At 58.5% G+C, this 20,331-nt stretch overlaps 8 protein-coding genes across 8 annotated transcripts; all 8 read right to left on the minus strand.

Annotated features, from left to right (window-relative positions):
- Positions 1 to 350: 350 nt before the first annotated feature.
- LSCM1_00730 (uncharacterized protein) lies at positions 351 to 1,460 on the minus strand (the record flags this gene model as incomplete). The annotated part of the gene is made up of 1 exon (XM_067318372.1): positions 351 to 1,460. The coding sequence occupies one exon, from the start codon at positions 1,458 to 1,460 to the stop codon at positions 351 to 353; it is 1,110 nt and encodes a 369-aa protein (XP_067174477.1).
- A 1,008-nt stretch (positions 1,461 to 2,468) lies between these two features.
- Positions 2,469 to 2,711, minus strand: LSCM1_00731 (uncharacterized protein; the record flags this gene model as incomplete). Its single annotated transcript, XM_067318373.1, has 1 exon — positions 2,469 to 2,711. One exon carries the CDS (start codon positions 2,709 to 2,711, stop codon positions 2,469 to 2,471), a length of 243 nt encoding a protein of 80 aa, XP_067174478.1.
- Positions 2,712 to 3,262: 551 nt separating this feature from the next.
- LSCM1_00732 (uncharacterized protein) lies at positions 3,263 to 5,980 on the minus strand (the record flags this gene model as incomplete). The annotated part of the gene is made up of 1 exon (XM_067318374.1): positions 3,263 to 5,980. The coding sequence occupies one exon, from the start codon at positions 5,978 to 5,980 to the stop codon at positions 3,263 to 3,265; it is 2,718 nt and encodes a 905-aa protein (XP_067174479.1).
- Positions 5,981 to 9,063: 3,083 nt separating this feature from the next.
- Positions 9,064 to 9,558, minus strand: LSCM1_00734 (uncharacterized protein; the record flags this gene model as incomplete). Its single annotated transcript, XM_067318375.1, has 1 exon — positions 9,064 to 9,558. One exon carries the CDS (start codon positions 9,556 to 9,558, stop codon positions 9,064 to 9,066), a length of 495 nt encoding a protein of 164 aa, XP_067174480.1.
- Positions 9,559 to 10,051: 493 nt separating this feature from the next.
- Positions 10,052 to 10,912, minus strand: LSCM1_00735 (uncharacterized protein; the record flags this gene model as incomplete). The annotated part of the gene is made up of 1 exon (XM_067318376.1): positions 10,052 to 10,912. The coding sequence occupies one exon, from the start codon at positions 10,910 to 10,912 to the stop codon at positions 10,052 to 10,054; it is 861 nt and encodes a 286-aa protein (XP_067174481.1).
- Positions 10,913 to 12,129: 1,217 nt separating this feature from the next.
- LSCM1_00736 (uncharacterized protein) lies at positions 12,130 to 12,471 on the minus strand (the record flags this gene model as incomplete). The annotated part of the gene is made up of 1 exon (XM_067318377.1): positions 12,130 to 12,471. The coding sequence occupies one exon, from the start codon at positions 12,469 to 12,471 to the stop codon at positions 12,130 to 12,132; it is 342 nt and encodes a 113-aa protein (XP_067174482.1).
- A 693-nt stretch (positions 12,472 to 13,164) lies between these two features.
- Positions 13,165 to 17,085, minus strand: LSCM1_00737 (uncharacterized protein; the record flags this gene model as incomplete). The annotated part of the gene is made up of 1 exon (XM_067318378.1): positions 13,165 to 17,085. The coding sequence occupies one exon, from the start codon at positions 17,083 to 17,085 to the stop codon at positions 13,165 to 13,167; it is 3,921 nt and encodes a 1,306-aa protein (XP_067174483.1).
- Positions 17,086 to 17,986: 901 nt separating this feature from the next.
- LSCM1_00738 (uncharacterized protein) lies at positions 17,987 to 20,104 on the minus strand (the record flags this gene model as incomplete). The annotated part of the gene is made up of 1 exon (XM_067318379.1): positions 17,987 to 20,104. The coding sequence occupies one exon, from the start codon at positions 20,102 to 20,104 to the stop codon at positions 17,987 to 17,989; it is 2,118 nt and encodes a 705-aa protein (XP_067174484.1).
- Between the last annotated feature and the right edge of the window lie 227 nt (positions 20,105 to 20,331).

Consider the following 20,331-nt stretch of genomic DNA (forward strand, 5'->3'; position numbering starts at 1 on the left):
CACTCTAGCCCCCTCTCCCCCCCACACACACACATGATGTCACACACTCCTTAGCCTCCTCTTGTCTCGTACAAGTCATGCAGAGAAGTAAAATGATTCGAACGCAAGCGCACGCCAACACCCCTGGTGTGACAGGGATACGCTAAGCTGGTGAGGCACAGAGCGGTGGTCGCCTCCGTTTCTTTCACTTGGCGATTTTATAGCGCCACATGGATAATTCGGCACCGAATTCGACAACACGGCCGATCGTGCAGAGCTGCTGTGAAACGTTAAGTGGAAAGCCGGTGAAGCTTCGCGTCATGTCCCGCCGTGCGCCTGTGACATTGCGTGACACCATGACACAGTCGCTATTAATCGAAGATGGGTTTTCCATCGCGCAGGTCCGCCTTGATCTGTAAAAACTGTTCGAAGTTAATCCTATGGCCCTCGCCGTACTTGTCCATCAGACTCTTCGCTCTCACTTCGGTTTGGTGCACGCCCAGTTCGCGCAGCACCTTCTCAAACTCAGGCAGCTCCACAAAGCCGCTGCTGTTGACGTCCCACCGCTGAAACATGGCGTAGTCGGACTTCTCGCTAGTGTCGCCGTCTAGAAAGAGCAGCGGCAGCATCCCGAGTATGAGACCCAGCATAATGCCAACAGTGCCGCCAAGGTGGCCGGCAAGGAATACGCGTCGGTCCTTCATCTGATCCTCTGTGAGCACCGGCGTGTTAAAGTTCAGCTTCTGCACCGCCTTGTCAATCAGTCCATGCAGCTGCATGCCCAGCACTCCCGAGCACACATTTCCCATCGCTGCGGAAGCGAGCACGGAGCAGTTGAGATAAAAGCCAAGCGAACCGTCGATCATGTCGCCGGCCAAAATCATCGTAGCGTTGTCCAGAAAGCCAAAGCCCACAAAAGGAAGCCCGGCTTCTAGTGCAATCATGAAAAGAGCAGCTAGTGGAACCGCTTGGGAAGCGGGCGCGGTAGAGGACGCCGTGCTGGTCGTCTCAGAGGTGCCGCATTCCGGGTTGGTCACCACCTTTCCCTCAGTCGCGCGCTTCTTCTGCTCTTCCTGACGCCGCTTAAGCGCACTTTCAAACCAATGGTCGAAGTCTTTTGGAGAAATCTGACGGTCCTTGTCCGCGTCTGCCTTCTCCACCTCCTGCGCCGCGCTCTCCTTTCCAAACCACTCCATTGCGCCGCCGGTGACCACGAGCCGGCGACGGCTCTGCGGGTCGAGACTCGCCACCACCTCCATGAGAATGCGCGGATCGTTCTCCATTAGCTGCGCAATGCGATGGAGCTCGTCGGCAGTCAGAGAGGACGAATATGGGTCGGAGGGCGAGGTAGTTGCGGCCGTCACCGCAGTCTCAACAGCAGCAGCCGAAGAATGTCCATTTCGAAGCATCCTGGAGGTGCTCATCCAGCGGCGCGGCACCACAGTTCGCGGTGCTGTCCGCAGCGCCGTGAGCCACCTCATAGCGTGTATGGGTCTATGTGTGCTGGTGTGGGTGCGACAAGAAGTTCAGTTAGCACGTGCTGTCGGCAATCTTCACATCCCTCGCACAAAAAGCGGATGCGGCAGAACTTCGATAGCGCGCGTTTCGCGGATGGGGTGTAGAGGGGGAGGGGGAGAAGGACGAAGTGAGGGTGCCTGGACTCTTCTCCATGCCCCTTTGTTCTTCTATGCTGTTTTCCGTGAAGGCTGTCATACAGCGCGTCACTGCCGACTTGTGCGTGTGCGGGCTCAGACGCAAGTTCGTTTCTTCTTGAGCTGGGCTTGGTCAGAGTAATGCATCAAAGAGAGAATCCTTCACGAGCAAGCCGTTGGGCGCTCGAAGCAGTACCGCACTGGTGTGGAGGTGCGCAACCAGCACCTTCCGCAGAGATTGCAAGCTGACATGATGCATTTGAAAGAAGAAGGGGAGCGAGCAAGAGCGAAGCCAATGAATTCGCACCGGAAACGTGATTGAGGGCGAGTCAGAGCCGGAGAAAAGGAGGAAGAACGTGCGCGCGTGTCAAAATATTGGAATCGTGCATGCTCAATAGAGGTGGGCCGTTCTCCACTTCTTGTCGCCTTCCTTCGCGGGGAGCCACACGTGAGACCCGTACCAATGCCCCCGTGCCCACCGAAAGACTTGATACACATCTACGTCGCGTAGCCAGCAATGGTGATGAGAGAGAGAGAGAGCAGGCTAGGGGCAGATGCTCACAAACTAGTCGTAACGATCACACTCAGGCTGGAAAGCGCACTCGCTTGCTCTTGCGCTCCTTCAAGGTATGACGAAGACGCAGCACAGAATTTCAGAGCTCGCCCATTCATACAGTTTCACGAGCTGAGTGTGTGCAAGGGGCGCGCGGGTTGCGCGGCGTGCACTATGCGACAAGTCACTATAGCACTGCTGGAAAAACTCACAACCTAGCGTCACTATTATGCGGTGTGCATGAGGCGGCCAAGCATCCGTGTGTATGCTGTGAAGGCACAACATTACTGAAGGCTCGGATTATCTACAGCGATCGGGTGGCCATACACGGCGACGCCGCTTTCGAGGCATGCAGTTAGCTGCTTTACAGCATCATTGCTACCGTCAGCCTCATACAACTCTATCAGCTCGTCCGCGAAGACATCAGAGAAGTACTGCATGTAGTTGTCGCGCACCCGCTGCACCGCTGGAACGACATCACTTGTGGGTAGCCGTTCCATCTGCTGCTGCTGCTGCTGCCCCGCCATGTTGTGTGGCGAGTTCAGACGCGATATATATCTGTGTTCGGGTGTGTGGGTGTAGTCGGCGCTTTTTCTGTTCTACGACCGAAATGTATGACGGTGTCATGCCCAAAGTACAGAGAGGAGCGCAAGAGAGGGAAAGCAGCCATGATACGCAAAAAAGATGAAGGCGTCACTGAGTCGCCGACATGTGTGCGCAGCGATGGGTGCATAGGGCGCCAGCGCAGCCAAACGCGCCTTGAGCGTCTTGCTTGCAGCATGTAATTTTTCGTCCAGCGTGCTGGAGGCTCGATCATGCCTTTCAAAGATGAGCCATGCGCCAAGCCGCTCATGGTGGAGACCGCACGATGGATTAAGCCCTTTAGTGCACCGTTCATTCGAGAGAGATGCGGATCGGTCATCTTTCACGATACAATTAGCGACCAGCGTGGGCGTACGATCAGCTTCGACTCCGCGGGCAGCAAGCGAAAAAGTGAAAAGGCCGCTCATCCCACAAGACGCGTCGGTGACTCGCCTCTCCCTCTGCATCACTACTCGTCCATCACAGCTTGCTGGCCTTAAAAGCGGCACACCTCCACCACGCCGCGCACCGGAAACGCCGTGCTCAGCTGGTACTCGACGAAGTTGTGATACTTTCGCTGGCTGCGTTTTACCACCCGAAGCGGCTCGCCCCTCTCAGCCTCCAGTGACGCATTTTCCGCCTCCAAAACGTCGAATACTTCAAACATGCTCCCGGCATAGGCGGCAGAAACTCCGGCAGCCGTGCCAACGGTGATATGCAGGCGGGCCACAGAATCCCCGGCGCTATGCACCCCTTCTCCTTGCACTTGCTGCCCACCTGCCAGCGTTACGCCAAAGCTAACAGCATGCCGGTCCAAAAGCAGAGATGTAACCTGCGCTGTCACTTTCTGGCCGAGCTGCATGTCAGTTTGGGAGAGATACTCGGTGATGGCATCTTTGCAGCTAGACGACTCCGGTGCAGAATTGATGTGAATCAGCGTCACGTGAGGACTCGCGGGTTGTACCACAAACCGCTCTCGCAGAGCCTTCTCGACCTCAACTGGCCCGCTTCCTGCGCGACCGCGCAGTAGCCACCCACGCAGCCACTTTACATGGCCCCTGGCCACGTGACCAGTGACTGGAGAAGGGAGCGCCCAAGACGAGCCCCGAAGCGCCGCCTCGAGTCGTTGCAAAAGGGAACGCCCAAGAAAACCAAAAGAGACGGCTGGCTGGTCCGGCTGGGAGAGTGACGAAGAGACCAACTCCGCGGCAGCGTGTCGAAGCAACTCCATTGAGCAGTCGAGCCGCAACTGTAAAGAAGTGGTCTTTAGGACCTTCGGGGTCGAGATTTCAGAGAGCATCATGTTGGCGAGCACCAAAGTGTCCCCCGAGGACCCGAGGAGATTATGTAGCAGCGCTGCGTGACGCTGACGCCTCTCATCCCGTAGCGCTGAGAATGTCAGCATTCGGCAGCAGCTGGTGCAGCGCGAAGGAGGCGCTTTTTGCGCGAGATGAGTGCGCAGGCGGAACGCCGCATCTTCAACGTCGCACTCCTTCGTGTCGATGCTCCACGCGGCCTCCTCCAGAGAAGGAGGCTGGAACTTCTTGCGCACCACGTAGAGCGCCTGCTGCGCCTCAGCAGCGTTGAGCAGCACCTCGTGAGCATCGCGCCTGGCGGCACGCTGCGCCATGACAGTGGCATCGGAGCACTCTACGAGCGCAACCTCGTACTGGTGCAGCGTCGCCGGAAAGCACTGCCGCCAAATGCGTCTGCTTTCCCGCGTCGCATTGCACGCATCCACTAGGAGGAGACCGGCCTGCCCCGTCTCCGTCGCAAAAAGAGCAACCTCCCGCATCTGATCGCATAGGGTCTGGTGAACTAACGCGCGCAGTCGTCGCTGTTTGTGCTTGCTACTCGCGTTCGTGATATCGTGGTCGGCTGCCACGCTACGGCTCGCCGCGTCGCGACTCAGATGCACCGCAAAGCGAAAAGGAGACTCCTCTCCCTGTGAGACCAGCGCGCGGCAGAGCGCTACTGACAGCGTCGACTTACCGGCCCCGGGCAAGCCGCAGAGCACCACAACCGTGAGGGGGCATTGAGCGCAAGGGCAGGCGATGAGCGACGTCATGCACTGAAGTCGAGCAAGCGCTTCACCGACCGTTTCTTGGGAGTCTCGGTGCCGCACACGCTGCTGCGCTAACAAGTCCGACTCGAACTCGCTGTTCAGCGCATGCACACCCGCCTCCTCCACACGGCGCCGAACCTCCGCAGCACTTCTAGGCTGAAGCCACCCCAGCAAAGCCTCATGATAAGCATACCTCTTTGGCTGTGAATCACCGCACGCGAGGGAGCGAAAGGCACGCAGTACAACGTACTTCGGCGTTTTGAGCTTGAGCCGCAATGGAAAACACCATTGATGCGCGGGGTCCGCCGTCAACCCTGGAGTCTCGATTAGCAGCACAAACCCCTCCGCGAGAAGGGGGCACGTTTCAAAGGGGGCGTACGTTGCATGCCACGATGCCGTAGCAGCGAACACGCAGTGCAGCGCCGCATCGTTCGGCACCGCCACCCCTGGGGCAGAGCTAAGACCCCACCGCTCAGCCACGGTCGCCAACTCCGAGAAGCACAGGCTCTCCTCCCTCAGCTGCGTGCGCCTCTGCACCGCAATCAGGACAAGTTGCTGGTCAAACTTCTCCGCTTCAAGCACTGGATGCTGAAAATCCTGCGTGCGCTGAATGCATTCGAAACAGGCGCATGCTCCCCATTCGTATAGATCGCCAGCCAGTCGAACTCGGTGTGCCTGGCTCACTTTCTCCAGGAGCTCACGCGCTGCTTCAACGTGGGGGCCGGCGAGAGCGTGCTTACTCATCACATCCAGGCGCACGCCATCGAGCGAGAAGAGCGTGACGATAAACCCAGCCATCTTGCGTACCGCCCAAACACGGTATGCTTCTGTCCACAACGAGAAGTCCTTCAGCCACTCGCCGCCAACTTCGTTTAAGTCGAAGAACTTGTTGACGCCGCGGCAGACAATGCTGCCGTCCGTGTAGTCGATCAGCAGCGACCGTGCGCCGCATGGCAGTCCCTTGACATCCCCCTGCGAGGGACTTTTCACGCTCACGGAAGAAACATCACGTCCGCCCGATAGCGTCACGTCCGCGAGCGTGGCTCTACCGCGCGCAACGTAGTCGTCAAGGACTGCCGTCTCGACCTTCGTGGCATGTGGAGTCACCTGCTCCCTCTCAAACCAGCACGCGCGCTTCAGTGCCTCCATGGTACCGCACCCAGCACCATCCGCTATGCTCTTGCGTGGGCGCTGGTGCCTTCACCCCGCCCCGCCAAGTCACAGGTAAAGGAAGGGGAAAGACGAGAGAAAAGTGCGTTATGCATGTGCAGAAAATAGAGGTGATGACATAGCGCACAAGGAAATGGTGTTGGGCAGCTGCGTCTCCCGAACAAGCGCCACCCTTTGTCATAGGTGCGAAGAGAGGCACCTAGACGACTATTGGGGCCCGCTCCCTCGGAGCACCAGATACAGAGAGACAGAATCAGCAAGCGCGGTTTGGCTCCACACGCCGCTGGCCACCTCTCCAGTTTCTCCGTCTGTTGTGGACAGTGTCAATGCTCTGGTCGAGCGGCACATGTAAGAAGTGAATGAGAAGCAAAAAGGCACAGCGATCTGTGCGCCTGGAAGAGCGAACGTGATCACGAGTGGTATGCAAGCAGCGTTGCGTCACACAAGTCGACAGGCGAGCGCTGCCGGCCTCGTACACACATTATCTAAAGCACTGCAAGACGTGCTGGGAGTATGGAAAAGGTCTCTGCGACGAGTTCCCCAGGGTCCACTTCGCCCTCTCCTCCGACTCGCTTACCCCCAGAGCAGTAAAAAAAAAAAATCACCAGTTCGCTACGCGAACGCGGCCGTCGCTACGGCGGGAACACCACCACGCCTTCCCATAGGCGGTTGGTCATCCTCATCGATGACGACCACATGCTCACTTGTGAAAACAGACCCCGTCACTGACGGCGCTGCATTGCTCGTGGCCGCCGCCTCCACTGCCGGTGCATGGTTGTCGGGCGAGGCATGAATACATGGTTTGAGGACAGCCTGAACGATCTGCATCGACTCCATTGACAGAATCTCCTTAAGCCGCGGAGTCGCTGTGTCGCGTGCCCCACATGCCAGGAGAAGGACAACGCTATCCAGCTTCCCTGCTACCGCTGCAAACTGCAATACGGTGCCTCTCAGCCCAAGCCCGAGCTGAAATGTGTCGCCTACTCGCTTCAAGCCCCACTGGCGCCGTCTATAGTGCACATAGCCGGTGCTGTCTAGAATTCCGTCGAAATTACGCTTTTCCATGGCCGCGCTCAGTTGTGAAGGAGACCCGAAGTACGCGGCAGTCCAAATATTCGCCTTCTCCACACCGTCCGCTTTCTCCCCTTTTTGAAGAGCATCGATGCCGGAGGCGGTCGCCACCGCGGCGTGGCTTGCCGTTGCCGAGGAGGGGGTCACCGCAGCCCGCTGTGCCTGGGCTACACGTCGTGTGTCAATCTTCAAGTAATGTCTCGCCACCTCGAGTTGATCCGCAAGAAACTGCAGCCGCTGGCACTCCATTGCATCGCAAAAGTGCGCCGTGCGCTTCACGCTTGTGGGGGCGACGAGATGCGGGCGAACAAGGTCCAGAGTCGCGCCGCTGTACTTTGCTCCGCCGAAAATGACGTATTCCGGCGGCAGTGTGGTCGGCAGGGCCGCCAGCACCTCCGCCTCCGAACAGCGTAGAGGTGCAGGAGAGGCAAGAACGTGCGGTGCTGTTGCGTCACTCAAGGGAAACTTCAATGGAGGCACGCATGCGGAGGAGCCCTCCAACAAGGTGGGGTACAGCCACTTGCGGTAGTCTGGCACCGGCGGGTGAGCCCTCTGCTCTTCTTCAGAGGAGGCGTCCTCGCGCAGTACCACCGCCTCAGGCAGCGGTGACGGGTCCTCCTTCATCTGACGGAGCTGAGAGGGCTCCGGCGATGGCGATACAGGAACCGCCGGGGCAACAGTCTGCGCTGGGGGCGGCGGCAGTATCGCTTGTACACTAGGGACCGACATGGAGACTGCGGGCGATGATGATGCAGCGACCTCTCTCGCCACTTCTGGGAGCGTAAACGAGACCTTCGGGACGACGGTTGGGCTGGCAGGAGCGGGAGTGGAGGACATCGAAATCGGAGGGAGCGACGGCACAGCAGCTGCGCCGCTTGCAGTTGGCATTGGTATGGCCACTTGAGGAAACTGTAACCCTGACAGCTGAGGCTGTGCCAGCACCGGCATGTGAGAAGGAGCGGGTAGTGCGACGGAAGAGGCGGGGTTGGCTTGCAATGGCACTGCAGGGGTAGAGAGGATTACATGGGGCGCACGTGAAGGAGAAGAGTAGGCGCCAGCAGAGGAGTCCGAGGCGAGCGAGGCCTGCGATGGCGCGGCATTCTGCAGCGCTGATGTTTGGGGCAAATAAGGGGTACTCAACATGGAAGCTAGTGCATGCGACACCCCTGCCAGCTGCGGGATTGCCGAGCTCGCGACAGCAACGGGGGGAGGTACCACACTGTGTAGCGAGGGCGCATATGGCGACGCCGGACTCGGCAACCTCGGCGCAGGAGAGGGAACAGGAACGGTGATCGGGATCGAAGCTGGCGTCGCTTGAGGCGTAGCGACAGGAACTGGAGGGGCTGCTGCCGCCGGGGCTGGTGGATAGGGAAAGGGAACTGGTAGTGGAGCACCGGTAACGCTATTGCCTGGAAGCATGTCGGTGGAAACGAACGGGACTCTTGAACGTGTTGTGGCAATGCCTGGAGGCGAGGGAAGGGTGGCCGTAATAAGACCAGTACGATGAAGTACGCTGTAGACCAAAAAAACGGAAGCCACAAAAGAGAGGAACTCTTTCAACACAGGTGAGAGAAGCAGAGCATATTAGTGTGTCGTCAGCGCAGGATTGGCCGAAGGCGGTTGAGCTGTTCATCCTCATGCACAACACATTGGCAGCACAGCGGCCATGAAGTGCCACAGTAGAGAAGCCACAAGAGCACCGAGTGACTGACTCCTGCTCGCCTTTACACACGCCAGCGAACAGCGCTACGAAATGTGACTCTCGCCACGAATTCCACGATGCGAGAAGGACTTCTCTCATCAACCTCGCCTTTCCTCGCCTTTCTACTCTAGCAGTCCACTCGCTGAGAACGAAGGCACTCCAACCGCCTCAGGGGCGCAGACAGCTGAGAAACTTCGCACGGTCGCTCTTTGTTTTGACTCACGACACTCCGGTCATTGCGCCTTGTAGGGAATAATTTGCGGGAGCAGAAACAATCCTGTCGCAGTCTTCACTCTTGCCGCTGCTCCTCATTCATACGCAATATGTATGCGTACTCCGCAGCGTCCACTGGCTGCACGCTCAGACGCGACTGTGTGAAGAGCGCCATCTTCTGCAGCTCCTTACGCGACTTCATCGCCCGCAGCGTCACGACGGCGTCCCACTTTGCCACAAACTTCACATCCACCATCTGCCATGGGTTCTTCTCCTTCGTCGCTTTGGGATCAAAGTAGTCCGACGTCTTGTCCAGGGCGGTAAAGTCATCATACGCCAGCCGGACTACCTCAGCAAGGCCAGCGACTCCGGGCTCCTTTGTGTTGCTGTGGTAGAAGAGGACCTTGTCACCCACGGCCATCGCACGCAAGTTGTTCCGTGCCGCGTAATTGCGCACCCCATCCCACGGGGAGGTCTTCCGCCTTGCCAAGTCGTCGATGGAGAACTTGTGAGGCTCTGACTTCATCAGCCAGTAGTGGATGTCTCCTGAGCGCACCCGTTTTCGACTCATTTCAGTCCTCTAGGCGAGTGCGATTCAGGACGACGAAGAGGTGGCGGACTATCACGCGTAGACGGAGATGAGAGAGTCGAAAGGGGAGAGGAGGTGAAATACTCTGTATCTGCACCGGCACAAAATTGATAATGTGAAGCACACATTTGTGCTCAACTCGGCACAACAACAGTGAAAGCGTTATCATTGCCCCGCACGCACATCATTGCCTCGATATCAGTGCTGGCTCGACGGCGGCGCACAAGTCCTCCCAGACGGCATTGACAAGCTTGGACGGCGTGCCCCTGCTATTAAGGTGACAAAAAATGCAAGGGCAGCACGTGTGCGAACAACAATATTGCTTTCCTCTCGGCTACGGCAAGCCTGCGAGTGCCCCCCCTCCGACAGGCGGTCGGGCTGACAGAGCAGTAAAAACTTGGCACGAGTGTGGGTGGCACAGCCTGCAAGAAAGAGAAGAGGAGTGGAAGCTTGGTCCCACGAAAAGCAGCAGTCCTCACACCTGTGACGATCCCTCGAAATCAGCGTCGTCGAGCCACTCACCCTCCTCCTCGATGCGGATGGGACTCACCTCATCTATCATCGGCATCGCTGTGGGCGCATTTTGAGGAACCTGCTCTAGCCGCGGCTCGGCGTCTGGGTGGAAATGCACGTCTGCGTCCTTCTGTATCATCGCCGTTTGAGCCCCGGCCATCGCCTGCCGGCGGCGATCCGAAACACGCAACACTTTTGCGGCTCGCCGCAGTTTCGCTTTCTTTTCACGATGCTCGGCGCTGCTTCTGGCATACTCCAGCATGCGCCGCAGTGTAGCGCTTTTTGCAGTGCGCAGCTGTATGTTTGTGCTTCCCGTCATCGAGCCCACGTCGAGTCCTTCATAAAGAGCGTAGATGCGCAGTATCTCTCGGCTATCAGCCGTTGACATGCCCATGCACGCCCTTTTTACTTCCGCCGGCGGCACCGGTGCGGCTCTCAGCTCCGTGACAAATTGATCCTCCATGAGAACCTCCATCGCGCGTGCAAGCTTTGATGTCGAGGCATCGATGCCATTGTAGAGATAACAGTTATTGACAATCGCTCGCATGTCAGCCATGAAATCCGCTGCGGCCTTGTACTCGTAGCGCTGCAGTTTACGTTGAATGAGCTCCCAGTACATGGGTCGTGAAACATGCTGCGCATAGTCTGGCAAGGAGGATGGGTTTCTGAGAAACAAGTGATTGCTGTCAAGCTCAGAAACGCACTCCATGATACGGCGACAATCCTCGTAGAAAAGGCCATCGAGATAGCGGTATATATCACCGCGCCGCCTCTTCAAGCGGCTGCGTAGCTCATCTGCCAGAGCTAGTCCACTCGAGGGCATGCCGATTCCTTTTCGTCGGTTAGGTGCGCACTTCCTTGCACTCTCACCTGGCCCTCAAACGAGGATCACAGCGAGGCGCACAGCTCACGCAGCGATCGACTATGAAAATCTCGAGTGTGAGACGCCGGCGCGTGAGAGCTGAGGAAACGAATCGACAAGAGAGGGAGAGACAGCGAGGAAAGCTGAAATTAACTTTGTGGCCACTCGCCTCCATCCCGAAGGGGGCCAAAGGAGAAAAAATGCAGATGTCGTCGTGGACGGCCTCAGCCCAACAACTTGATCTCCCTTGCTGCTAAGCCTGTTTCAGTGTGTGTGTGTGTGTGTGTGTGCACATGAGCGTCACACAGAGCACAACAACAGGCATTTGCCGCTTTCATCACCCAAGCTCATGAGCGACCCTTGTGCTATCGCTCGTGTGGTGCGTTTCCGAGGTGGGTGACACGAAATACGGAACAAATAGCGCCAGAAGCACTTCAGTTCGAGTGAGTCTTTGCAATCTGCGTTTTCCAGTTAACGCTGACATTCATCGTGACGGAGCCTGATGACCAACTTCGCCGTCAATCAACTGGTTTTTCAACATACCCATTCGCTGCCATGCCGCATCGGTCTGTGCCCGCGCATCCCTCCCCCCGCTCGCGTCACACAGGCCCGCTTCGCGTAGCTGCCACGCAGCGCCAGACACGCGCCACCCACAGCTGCGCACGCCGCCTCGTCGCTGCTCCCGCTACGCCAGCCCACAGCGCGCTGCCATCTCCCTCGAGGGGGTAAGGGAGCGGGGGAGGGGGTAGGGAGGGGTCGCTCAGGCTCCCCCGCACACCACTCGCCAGTGTGAGGGCCGGGCGGCACGCGTCCGAGTCGCGCTGGCGCTTTGCCCATCGCACCGGCGTGCTCGCCGTTGCGGGTCGCTCGAGCGCCACACCACCCACGGCCCCACCCGCCAACATCAGTAGCGATGCGTCGCGGTCATCCCCCCTCCCCATGCGACGCCGGCGCCTGACCCGCTGTCGCCCCACCACAGGTGCTTCCACCGGAGTAAAAGAAGAAGGGTGGGGGCGGGGTCGAGCGGCTGGCTGGTTGTCTCGCACCCAGCGTTTGGGGGAGGGAGAGGGGGGCACAGGGCCGTGCGATGCCACGCGCCATGAGGCGTGCCCCTTCGCCGGCCTGTTTCTCTCTTCGTCAATGAAACAAGCCAGATCAGGGGTACCGTGTATTCATGACTAAAATGACTCCATCTGCTCATCCACAACGGCAGAGGGAAAACACAAAGCGACGGCGAAGTACGCAAACAGAAGCGTTAGCACCGAGACGATGTGGTCTCGGGCTTCCCATAGAAGGGAGCGTGTTGGAAAGGATCGATACGGACTTCCAGGCAGAGGTAGTGCGCCGCCGCTGCCAGCCTGCCAATGGTTGGGATACATGAACATGCTGGCATACCACACATCACTGTTCACGGGCTTCCTACTCGGACCGTTCGCGTCCTCCGGTCTTGCATACTCCAACACCGCTCTGGCAACGCACGACGAACATCCCCATAGTCGACTGCTCTCAACAATGTGCATCACCTCGATCCCTTGCCTGAAACAAGAAGCAGCGCTGCGAGTCTGTGGCTTTCACGCCTTGTTCGGCGAGAAATGACTGTCGCGTTGGCGATTGTATCCAGCGCCTGACTATGAGGAAGATAATGAGTGAGTCGTTCATCATGGGTCGCGCAAGGACCATCGACCAAGAAAAGACATGCAGAGAGGTGACTAGGGGAGGAAACGCATCAAGCCGAAAGGCAGGCCAGCATGTATCAGCAGCTCGGGTCAGCACATCAAAGCAACCTTCAAAGCCGTTGCCCCTCGAAGAAGTAGTGGCAGTGACGACGAGTCGCCGCGCGCCTTCAACTTTACGTCGAGGCACACCCACACATCAAGGAGAGACATCTACCCAACGAATGCCTATGGTCGACGCAGACGCATCGCCGGTGTCCCGCACACCCTCTGTAGGCCTCACGGAAGCTATTTCGCACCTTCTCGTTAAATGTATATCACTTCAACGAGGTTCCGCCGGCTGCTGCCATTCTGATCTGCCAAGGGAACTCATTCAAAAAAAAGGCAAGGAGAGCGCCGTGACACTTTACCACATCATTACCTATCTAAAGCGTCATGCCTGTCCCCTCTCCTGCCGGCGGCCGAGTGCGACAACTTCACGCCTTGCAGAGGTGAGAGGGGGCAGTTCAATCGAGAAAGGCTTGGCTTGTTGGCTGCTCGCTATAGAGACAGGCCATATGCCGTTAACGTGTTGGCCTTTCGAAGCAGCTCTTCTGCTTGCTCCACCGCCGCCTGCTCATTCGAGGATGCAACCGCGCTCGCTGCGCGGCGAATCATGCTGCGTGTTGCCGCCATAGCGTTCGTCACGAGCCACTGCTGCACAGTCCCGCGTCGGCCGAGGTCGGCGAGACATACCAACACCGCGGCGCATGAGCAAACAAGATAGCCGCGCGTGACGCCCGCCTCGACAAACTCCTCACACTCCACACCCGTGTCATCCCTCCCTTCAAGGATGCTCTCATACGTGATGAAGAGTACCTTAGGGTCAACAGCGAGACTCACCAGCAGCTGCACTACTTGCGCCGAGCCGGTCGGGAAGCGCAAAAACGCTCGAGCCTCTAGCAGCCGCACCAGATATGCAAGCGGAAAGCAGCTGATTTGGTGGAAGTACCTGTCGATGAGTCGCTTCGTAATGACCACCGTCGCGTCTTTCTTGTTCTCATACGCGCGGCGGATGCAGGTGGCATACACGCCAGCATCCGTGACGTTGGAGCATAGCAGCGCATCCAGTTGTACCTCAGCACCCCCTAGTGCTGAATACATGCCGCCCACCTCGATGAGGTCGCTTGCGGAGGCGACAAAGCTGGACAAGAACTCGATATGTTGAACAGCCACGTCACGCTCCGTCACTATTTGGCCCTCCCATTCGACTCGACGGTCGAGGGTAGCACTGCCAGAGGAGAGGAGCTCGGTGGCAATGCGATACAGCCGCTGCTGCGCCTCCATCAAGCGCAGCTGCTGCTCCACCTGCTGCGTTTGGTCCGATTGGCACTTCCTGGAACAATCAAGAGCCTCGCGCAGGCACCGCAGGCGATACGGAAGTCGGTCAGCTACGGGCGTGTCTGGAAGCGGAGCCAGCGCCATCACAAAGCACTGCTGCATGGCACCTCGGTAGTCCCCTAGAACACTGGCGAGGTAGTGCGCATACTCCTCCGGCAGAATCTCAGCATTGCGCCGAAGATAGCTGCCAAGAAACGATGAACGCGCCGCCACCAGCGTCTCGCGAAGCGATTTGGCCGTATTCCTGTCGTCTCGGGGGGCGCACATCCAGTCAAACAGAAAGCAGTGTGCATACTCGTCTGACGGCTCCACCTGCCAAATGGTGCCGGAACGACGCGGGCCGCCGAGGAGGTCGTCCACCACGCTCCGATGCGTCAGCCACGCAGACTCCAACGTAGACACCACGAGCTCCAGCACCTGGGTCTTTGTCTGGTGCACCAAGTAGACACTGCCGTACCGTGCCTGCTCTCCCGCATGACCGGCCCCTTCTGCCAGAAAAACACCCAGCGCCGCATTATTCGGGTCCAGCTGCGCCGCCGCGTGCAGCAATAGCTCGACTGCCACATTCTCACGCTTTATGCTCCGCAGCTGCTCGCAAATGCTCTGGAGCGCGCCGGAAGGCCAGTACTCCGCAGCCTTGGCACCTACCTCACCAGCCCACTTCTGTAGCTGCGTTTCTGTGTAGGATTGCAGCGGCTTGTCATGCGTCAAGGAACTCATGTCGCTCTGCAGCTGATAGGCTTGCGAGCTGATGCCGCCAAAAAAGTACGGGCACTGCCGCTGCAGTTGCGCGAACGAGGCTGACCGTGGCCCAGAGCCGGCGCTGCTGCCATACTGGGAGTCAAGCATCACCTGACTCAGATAATGCCCAAGCCGCTGCGCAACCGCCGCGTCTTGAATTACCTGCGCAAACGTGGCCGATGCATCTTCCGAGTATAGCGGGATGCCAAGCACCCGCTGCAGAAGCGTCACCGTCTGCCAGGCCTTTTGCACCAGCTCGTAGCAGTTATACAGCACGATCGCCTGCAGTCTCCTCACATCTTCGGCGCGTAAGCTCCGGCCACGTGGAAGCGTCACAGCGACCTTGTCCGCCTTCCACTCGTGATGAAAGTCCAGCGTGCGCTGGTGTTCCGGTAAGCCGCCGATGGAAAGGCTGTCCAAGTACTGCATGAGCTGTTCGAGCACCCGCGCCGCAGGGGTCGTGATATTCTGAGTGACCTTGCCCAAGGCCGTGTTCCAAAGTAGACAAAGCGCTCGAGCAATAAAGGCAACGAGCCCCGTCGTAAACGGCGACATTAAAACGGCAACACGTTGCACTTCAGGATCCATCGCACTACTTACCGACCCCGTCTGCGTCCCAGGGAGTTGTAGGCTGCGCAGCACCTCGCGCGCTCTTCGCAGCGCGTCGGCGATCTCCCCACTCAGCAGCTTCTGACCCAACTCACTCAGGATAGCCCCATCGTCGTGGCTACTTGAAAGTGACGAGTCCTTTGTGAAGGGTAGTGGGCGCTCCCTCACGACGTTCAAAGCACCAACAGCAATTTGAAGGAGCATTGCCGCGTAATCGGCAGCACTGTACACGGACGCGAACCGACTCAGCAGCGACTCTCGGCAGTCCGCGTCGCTCGTCGAGAGAATCAGGTACAGCGTGTCGACGGGGCGGGCTTGAGCAAAAAGCGAGAGGCCGTGGCGATGCACCACGACGAATGTCGGTCCAGGTAAGCAAACCTGCGAGCACAATTCGGAAAGGTTTTTAGGGCCCTGCGTGGGCATCTGCTCAATCGCGTCGACACGCACAATACGCGAGGATGGTCCGCTGAAGGACGCCACGATGTCCCGCACGTTTTGATGCGGAGCCATTACCGTGGCCGGAGAGGTGGCGGCGAGCACCTCATCGGAGGCGCGATCGTCATTCGTGTCGCTGAAGGCCGCCAGGAACACTGATGCAGACGCGTAGCAAACACTGACTTCTTTGTTCACGGACAAGTAAGAAGGCGTGTGCGACTGCAGTATGAGCTCAGCGCTGAAGACGGAGTCAAACGTGTTAATATAGCGGTAGCGAAACTGGTCGCCATTGAGGGCCGTAGCCATAAGGCGGCAGCCTTGCGCATCCGTCTCGATCGCAAACAACCGCATCAGCGGCGCTGACCCTCCATGCGGGGCAGAATGGGAACGCGGCAGACGATCGGGCCTGTGGCGCAGAGACAGCATGTACCGCATACCCCCGCTGGGGTTCAGGCGCCACAGACTAATCGTGCTGCGCTCGCTCAGCGTAGCCAAGATGCCGTCACGCTCGTCCACAACGAGATCGATGAGCCCGCCGTGCATGTTACCCCTCCACGATTGCCACATGTTCGCCAGCACCGATGTCACCTGTCCAAGGATAGGGGCGCTCGAGAACCAATAGCCGTAGCTCACCATGCGTATCTTGGGAGTCATTGGGGTATTCTCACGCATGTAGCGCAACTCATACACATTTCCGTCCGCGCCTGCGCAGAACACGCGGCCGTTGCTGCCCGTTGTCTTTGTGATCACGGCATCAGTGGAGCAACTGTACCCTAGGTCGACAACCTTCATCTCGGCCCGCTCCCCCTCGCCCACGAGGCAAAGGCCCAAGAGGTACATCATGCCAGTGGTACCAACAGGAACAATGTACGTTACGTGCGGCTGAAAGATCCCACTGAGTGGCCGGAGCGGAGCGCCTACAACGCTAATCACCTCGGGAATCTCATCATAGACGCAGAATTCGCGACCGCCACGGTAGTCCCAGATGACAAGCCGGTTGTCTACGGTGAACCACGCACGCGACAAGGCAGCAAAAACCCCGGTGAGGGAGCCGTAACGCATTGACTTCCAAAGTGCCAACAGCGGCTCCGGCCATGCCACTCCTCCCACCGGAAAAAAGTCGGGAACGGCGTACGTTGTGTCGCGCGTGCTAAGAGCGTACGAATTTGACCGTACAAATCCGATGGCGTGAGGGTTCGCCCTCCGCTCCGAGGTCGCGCCCTTCAGTACCGCACCCACGGCGTCCTCGACCATGCGCTTGGCACCATTGCGCGCCGAGCTTGGCTGTTGTTGCATCGCCGCTCCACACACGAGTGCACATGCACGGAAAGGCCGTGCGGTTACGTCTCACTCTCGAAATCAAACGCGGGTAATCCTGGTTTACAGCGCCCCTTTCACAAGTGCTGTCCAGAAGAAAATTGCGCGGCGACGGAGGGAGTTGAGCCGAGGGGATGGACCGAGCGAAGGAGACCGATGGGGCGGTGATCGAAGAAAATCCCCTTTTTCGAAAGCTCGCCGAAACATGCTGTGAGGTCCACGCTCAATGGGGTGTTGGTGAAGGGAGAAAGGGGAGAAAAAGGAGAGAGTAATAACACACATAACTGCGCTGCTGCGCAAAACTGAGGCAGTCCGGCAAGCTTTTCTTTTCGCTACGCCTGCTGTACACTACTCCTATAGCCAAAGCACAGGAAAGAAAGAATTCTGTGTCGAATCATCGCTGCACGTGCGCACCAAGCCGAAAAGTCGCCGCTGCGTCACCAACGGCGGCGCATACGCTTCCTACAGACGTTTTTCTTCACGCGATCGCCTTTCCACTCTCGCATCCTTTGAAAGCTCAAAGCCCGTCACTCACCTCTCCCTCCATTACACGGTGAAAAGATATCCGTAAACCCCCACGCCGCTGCAGCGAAGCGTTTGCCACGAGTGTGGAGGCCACCGCCAAGCTGATGAATGGTAATTTACATGGGCCGAAGAGAGGAGAGTAACCCCAACGTTCGCCACCCTCACAGGACCAGAGCCGGTGACCCGTGTGCGCGTCACACAAAGGAGACATGGCGATGTGGCGCCAAAACAGAGAGATGAATGGGCACTGCCCCGTCGCCCATCTGCCTACCCTTGATGCGTTCAAAGGAGTTTAACGACCTTCATATATCTGGCAAGCTGTTTTTCGTGTGCATATCCGCAGCCCCCGCCCCTACTAGTCAGAGTCAGAGTCAATGAGGAGTGCCCTGAAGCGAGAGGAGGCGACTGGCCCCGCGGCGCCTTTGGCAGCTGAAAAAACTCTTTCCGCGCTAATTCTACCGCCGTGAGGCATGGCTGCTTTGGAATGGGCATCTCCGGTCGATGTTCTCTCTCTTCTCTTGCTGGCTACAGCGGAGGAGCTCTGTGAGGGGCCGCCATGTGTCCTAATACCTGCGACGCTAGGAAAAGCAGGGTCTCGCAGTAGCGTCGCTTGGCCAGCTCCACTTTCTCCTTGCCTGTCGGACCCCGATAGCGTGGTCGATGACCCCTTCGCTTGCGCTTCCGAAGGAGGAGCAGGCAGTGGAGCGGATGCTTCATTGCGGCCTGCAAGAGGTGCGACAGCGGAAGGCGCCAGGGGTGATACGCGAGGCCGAGAAACAGTTCTGCCTCCGGCGCCCGGAACCGAGACGGTTTCCTCGGTCGCACAGTTTTGCTCTCTCGCATCGCGGGGAAAAGCAACTGAGTCAGAGATGGGGCTGTCAAGCAGGGGGCTCGCAGCCCCTTTCGACCCCTGCGGCGCGGGATGCGCTCCGGCCCCGTCTGTCCATGATAGCTTCGACACACCTTTCTTTGCATGTGCCATTGCTGGCGGAGCAGTCTCGTCGCTCACTGCCGAGATCGTCTCAGGGGCGGCGTTGTCCTTTGCCACCTCATCCGCAGTGTGCGACTCGCGCGCCCGAATCGACGAAAAGTCGGTGTGAGAGCGCCCTACGGCGCCAGGGCGTGAATAGGGGGCCGGCAAAGGAGGGATGTCCTCCACATTGTCGACCGTCGGCGAGGCCCTTGTCCTCAACACACCACGCTCCATGCCACTACCCAATGCTACGGGCGTCCGCGAGCTGTGCTGTACTTCGTCTACGGGCCGATCTGACGAAGTGTCCCAGAAAGATTTTTGTCCTACCTCCGGCGCCCTACAGGAGGCCGCCGGCATCCCCGAGGGTGCTAACGCTTTCATAGAAGTGTGGCGCACCTGCTCCATCCCCTGCCGTTCACTCTGCGCAGTTGCGGAGAGCAGCGGCACAGGACGTCCCCTGAGGAGGAACAGCGCCTTGTAAACGGTGTGCAGAAGCGGCAGCGAGTCGAATAGGATCTCCACAGTGCCGCCCATCGGGTCCTCTGCCACCAACGTGAGAGGGCGAACATGGCGCACGCGGAGTGACTGCAAGGCGAGCCGCACAAGGCACGCGCGCGACATGTACGACTCGGCAGTCAAGGCGTCACGGTCAATCTGAAGACAGACGCGTTCAAACTTCCACTGCTCTGTCCCCAGGTTGTGGCGCAGCTGAGCCCCTCGCGAGAAGACCATCCTGTCCATCAGTGCGACCTCCTCAGCGGTCAAGAGGCCACTGGAGAAAGAAGCCCTTTGGTCATCACCCACCCTGACGGTGCCTTCACTGAGCGGAAGTGGCGCCACCGCCTGGGCCCGTGAGGCGGCAAGCATGCGCTCTAGCTGCGCTATTCGGCCAGCCAGCCGTGTGATTGTTCGCTGTCGCTCAGCTAACTGCAGATCGGCCGGCGCATCGTCGCCGCGGCGTCTCTGCATGCGCTCAAGATTGGTCAGCACAATGCCGACACTCAGCAGGCGGCCGTTTTGCGTTCGTTTGTAGTCCTCCCTTCGAAGCCGCCTGAACTTGTTGATGATGGCGTCGTACTCAGCGTTGGTGCGTGGATGTAGATCCAAGAGCCACCCATAACTCACCGCCAGCGCGGCTTTCTTCCCCAGTCCATTCGCGATATGCCGCTCGTGGGAAGTGATAGGTAGACCATCCACATCCTCCAGACCAAAGCCGATCGTGAGCAGCGCCATTAGGCGGTAGTATGGGTGGCAAGCGACAGGGCAGCCCTGCAGGTGCAGCGACTTGAGGGAGACCTGCTTCGTGAGCCCGCGAAATGACTGGATTCTATTGTGCTGTAATTGGACCTCCGTGAGATACGGATGTGTGCCAAAAAACTCAAAGTTCGTAAGTCGGTTACGTTGTAAATTAACCACGACGAAGTTTTCGTCCGTTCTCTCACCGAGTCCCTCCAGCGACTCTACTCCTTGATCGACCAAGTCCAGCCTGTGGTACTCCATCTGAAGCCGCCGATGGAAGAGCTCAGCACATGCAGAGAGAGAGGCATACCGCTTTTCCCTCAAAGAGAGCTGCGGGCACATGCAGATTGCGATCGCTGAGCAAGTTCGCCGAATTTCGAACGAAAGACGCAGCAGAAAAATATTCAAATAAAGACGAGTGGAACAGAAGGTGGCATGCGGGAGTGAGACGAATTGCTGAAGAGCGCACTGCTGCGCATCCGAGAGAG

The sequence above is a fragment of the Leishmania martiniquensis genome, chromosome 36, assembly GCF_017916325.1.
Source record: "Leishmania martiniquensis isolate LSCM1 chromosome 36, whole genome shotgun sequence".
Taxonomy (NCBI): Eukaryota; Euglenozoa; class Kinetoplastea; order Trypanosomatida; family Trypanosomatidae; genus Leishmania; species Leishmania martiniquensis.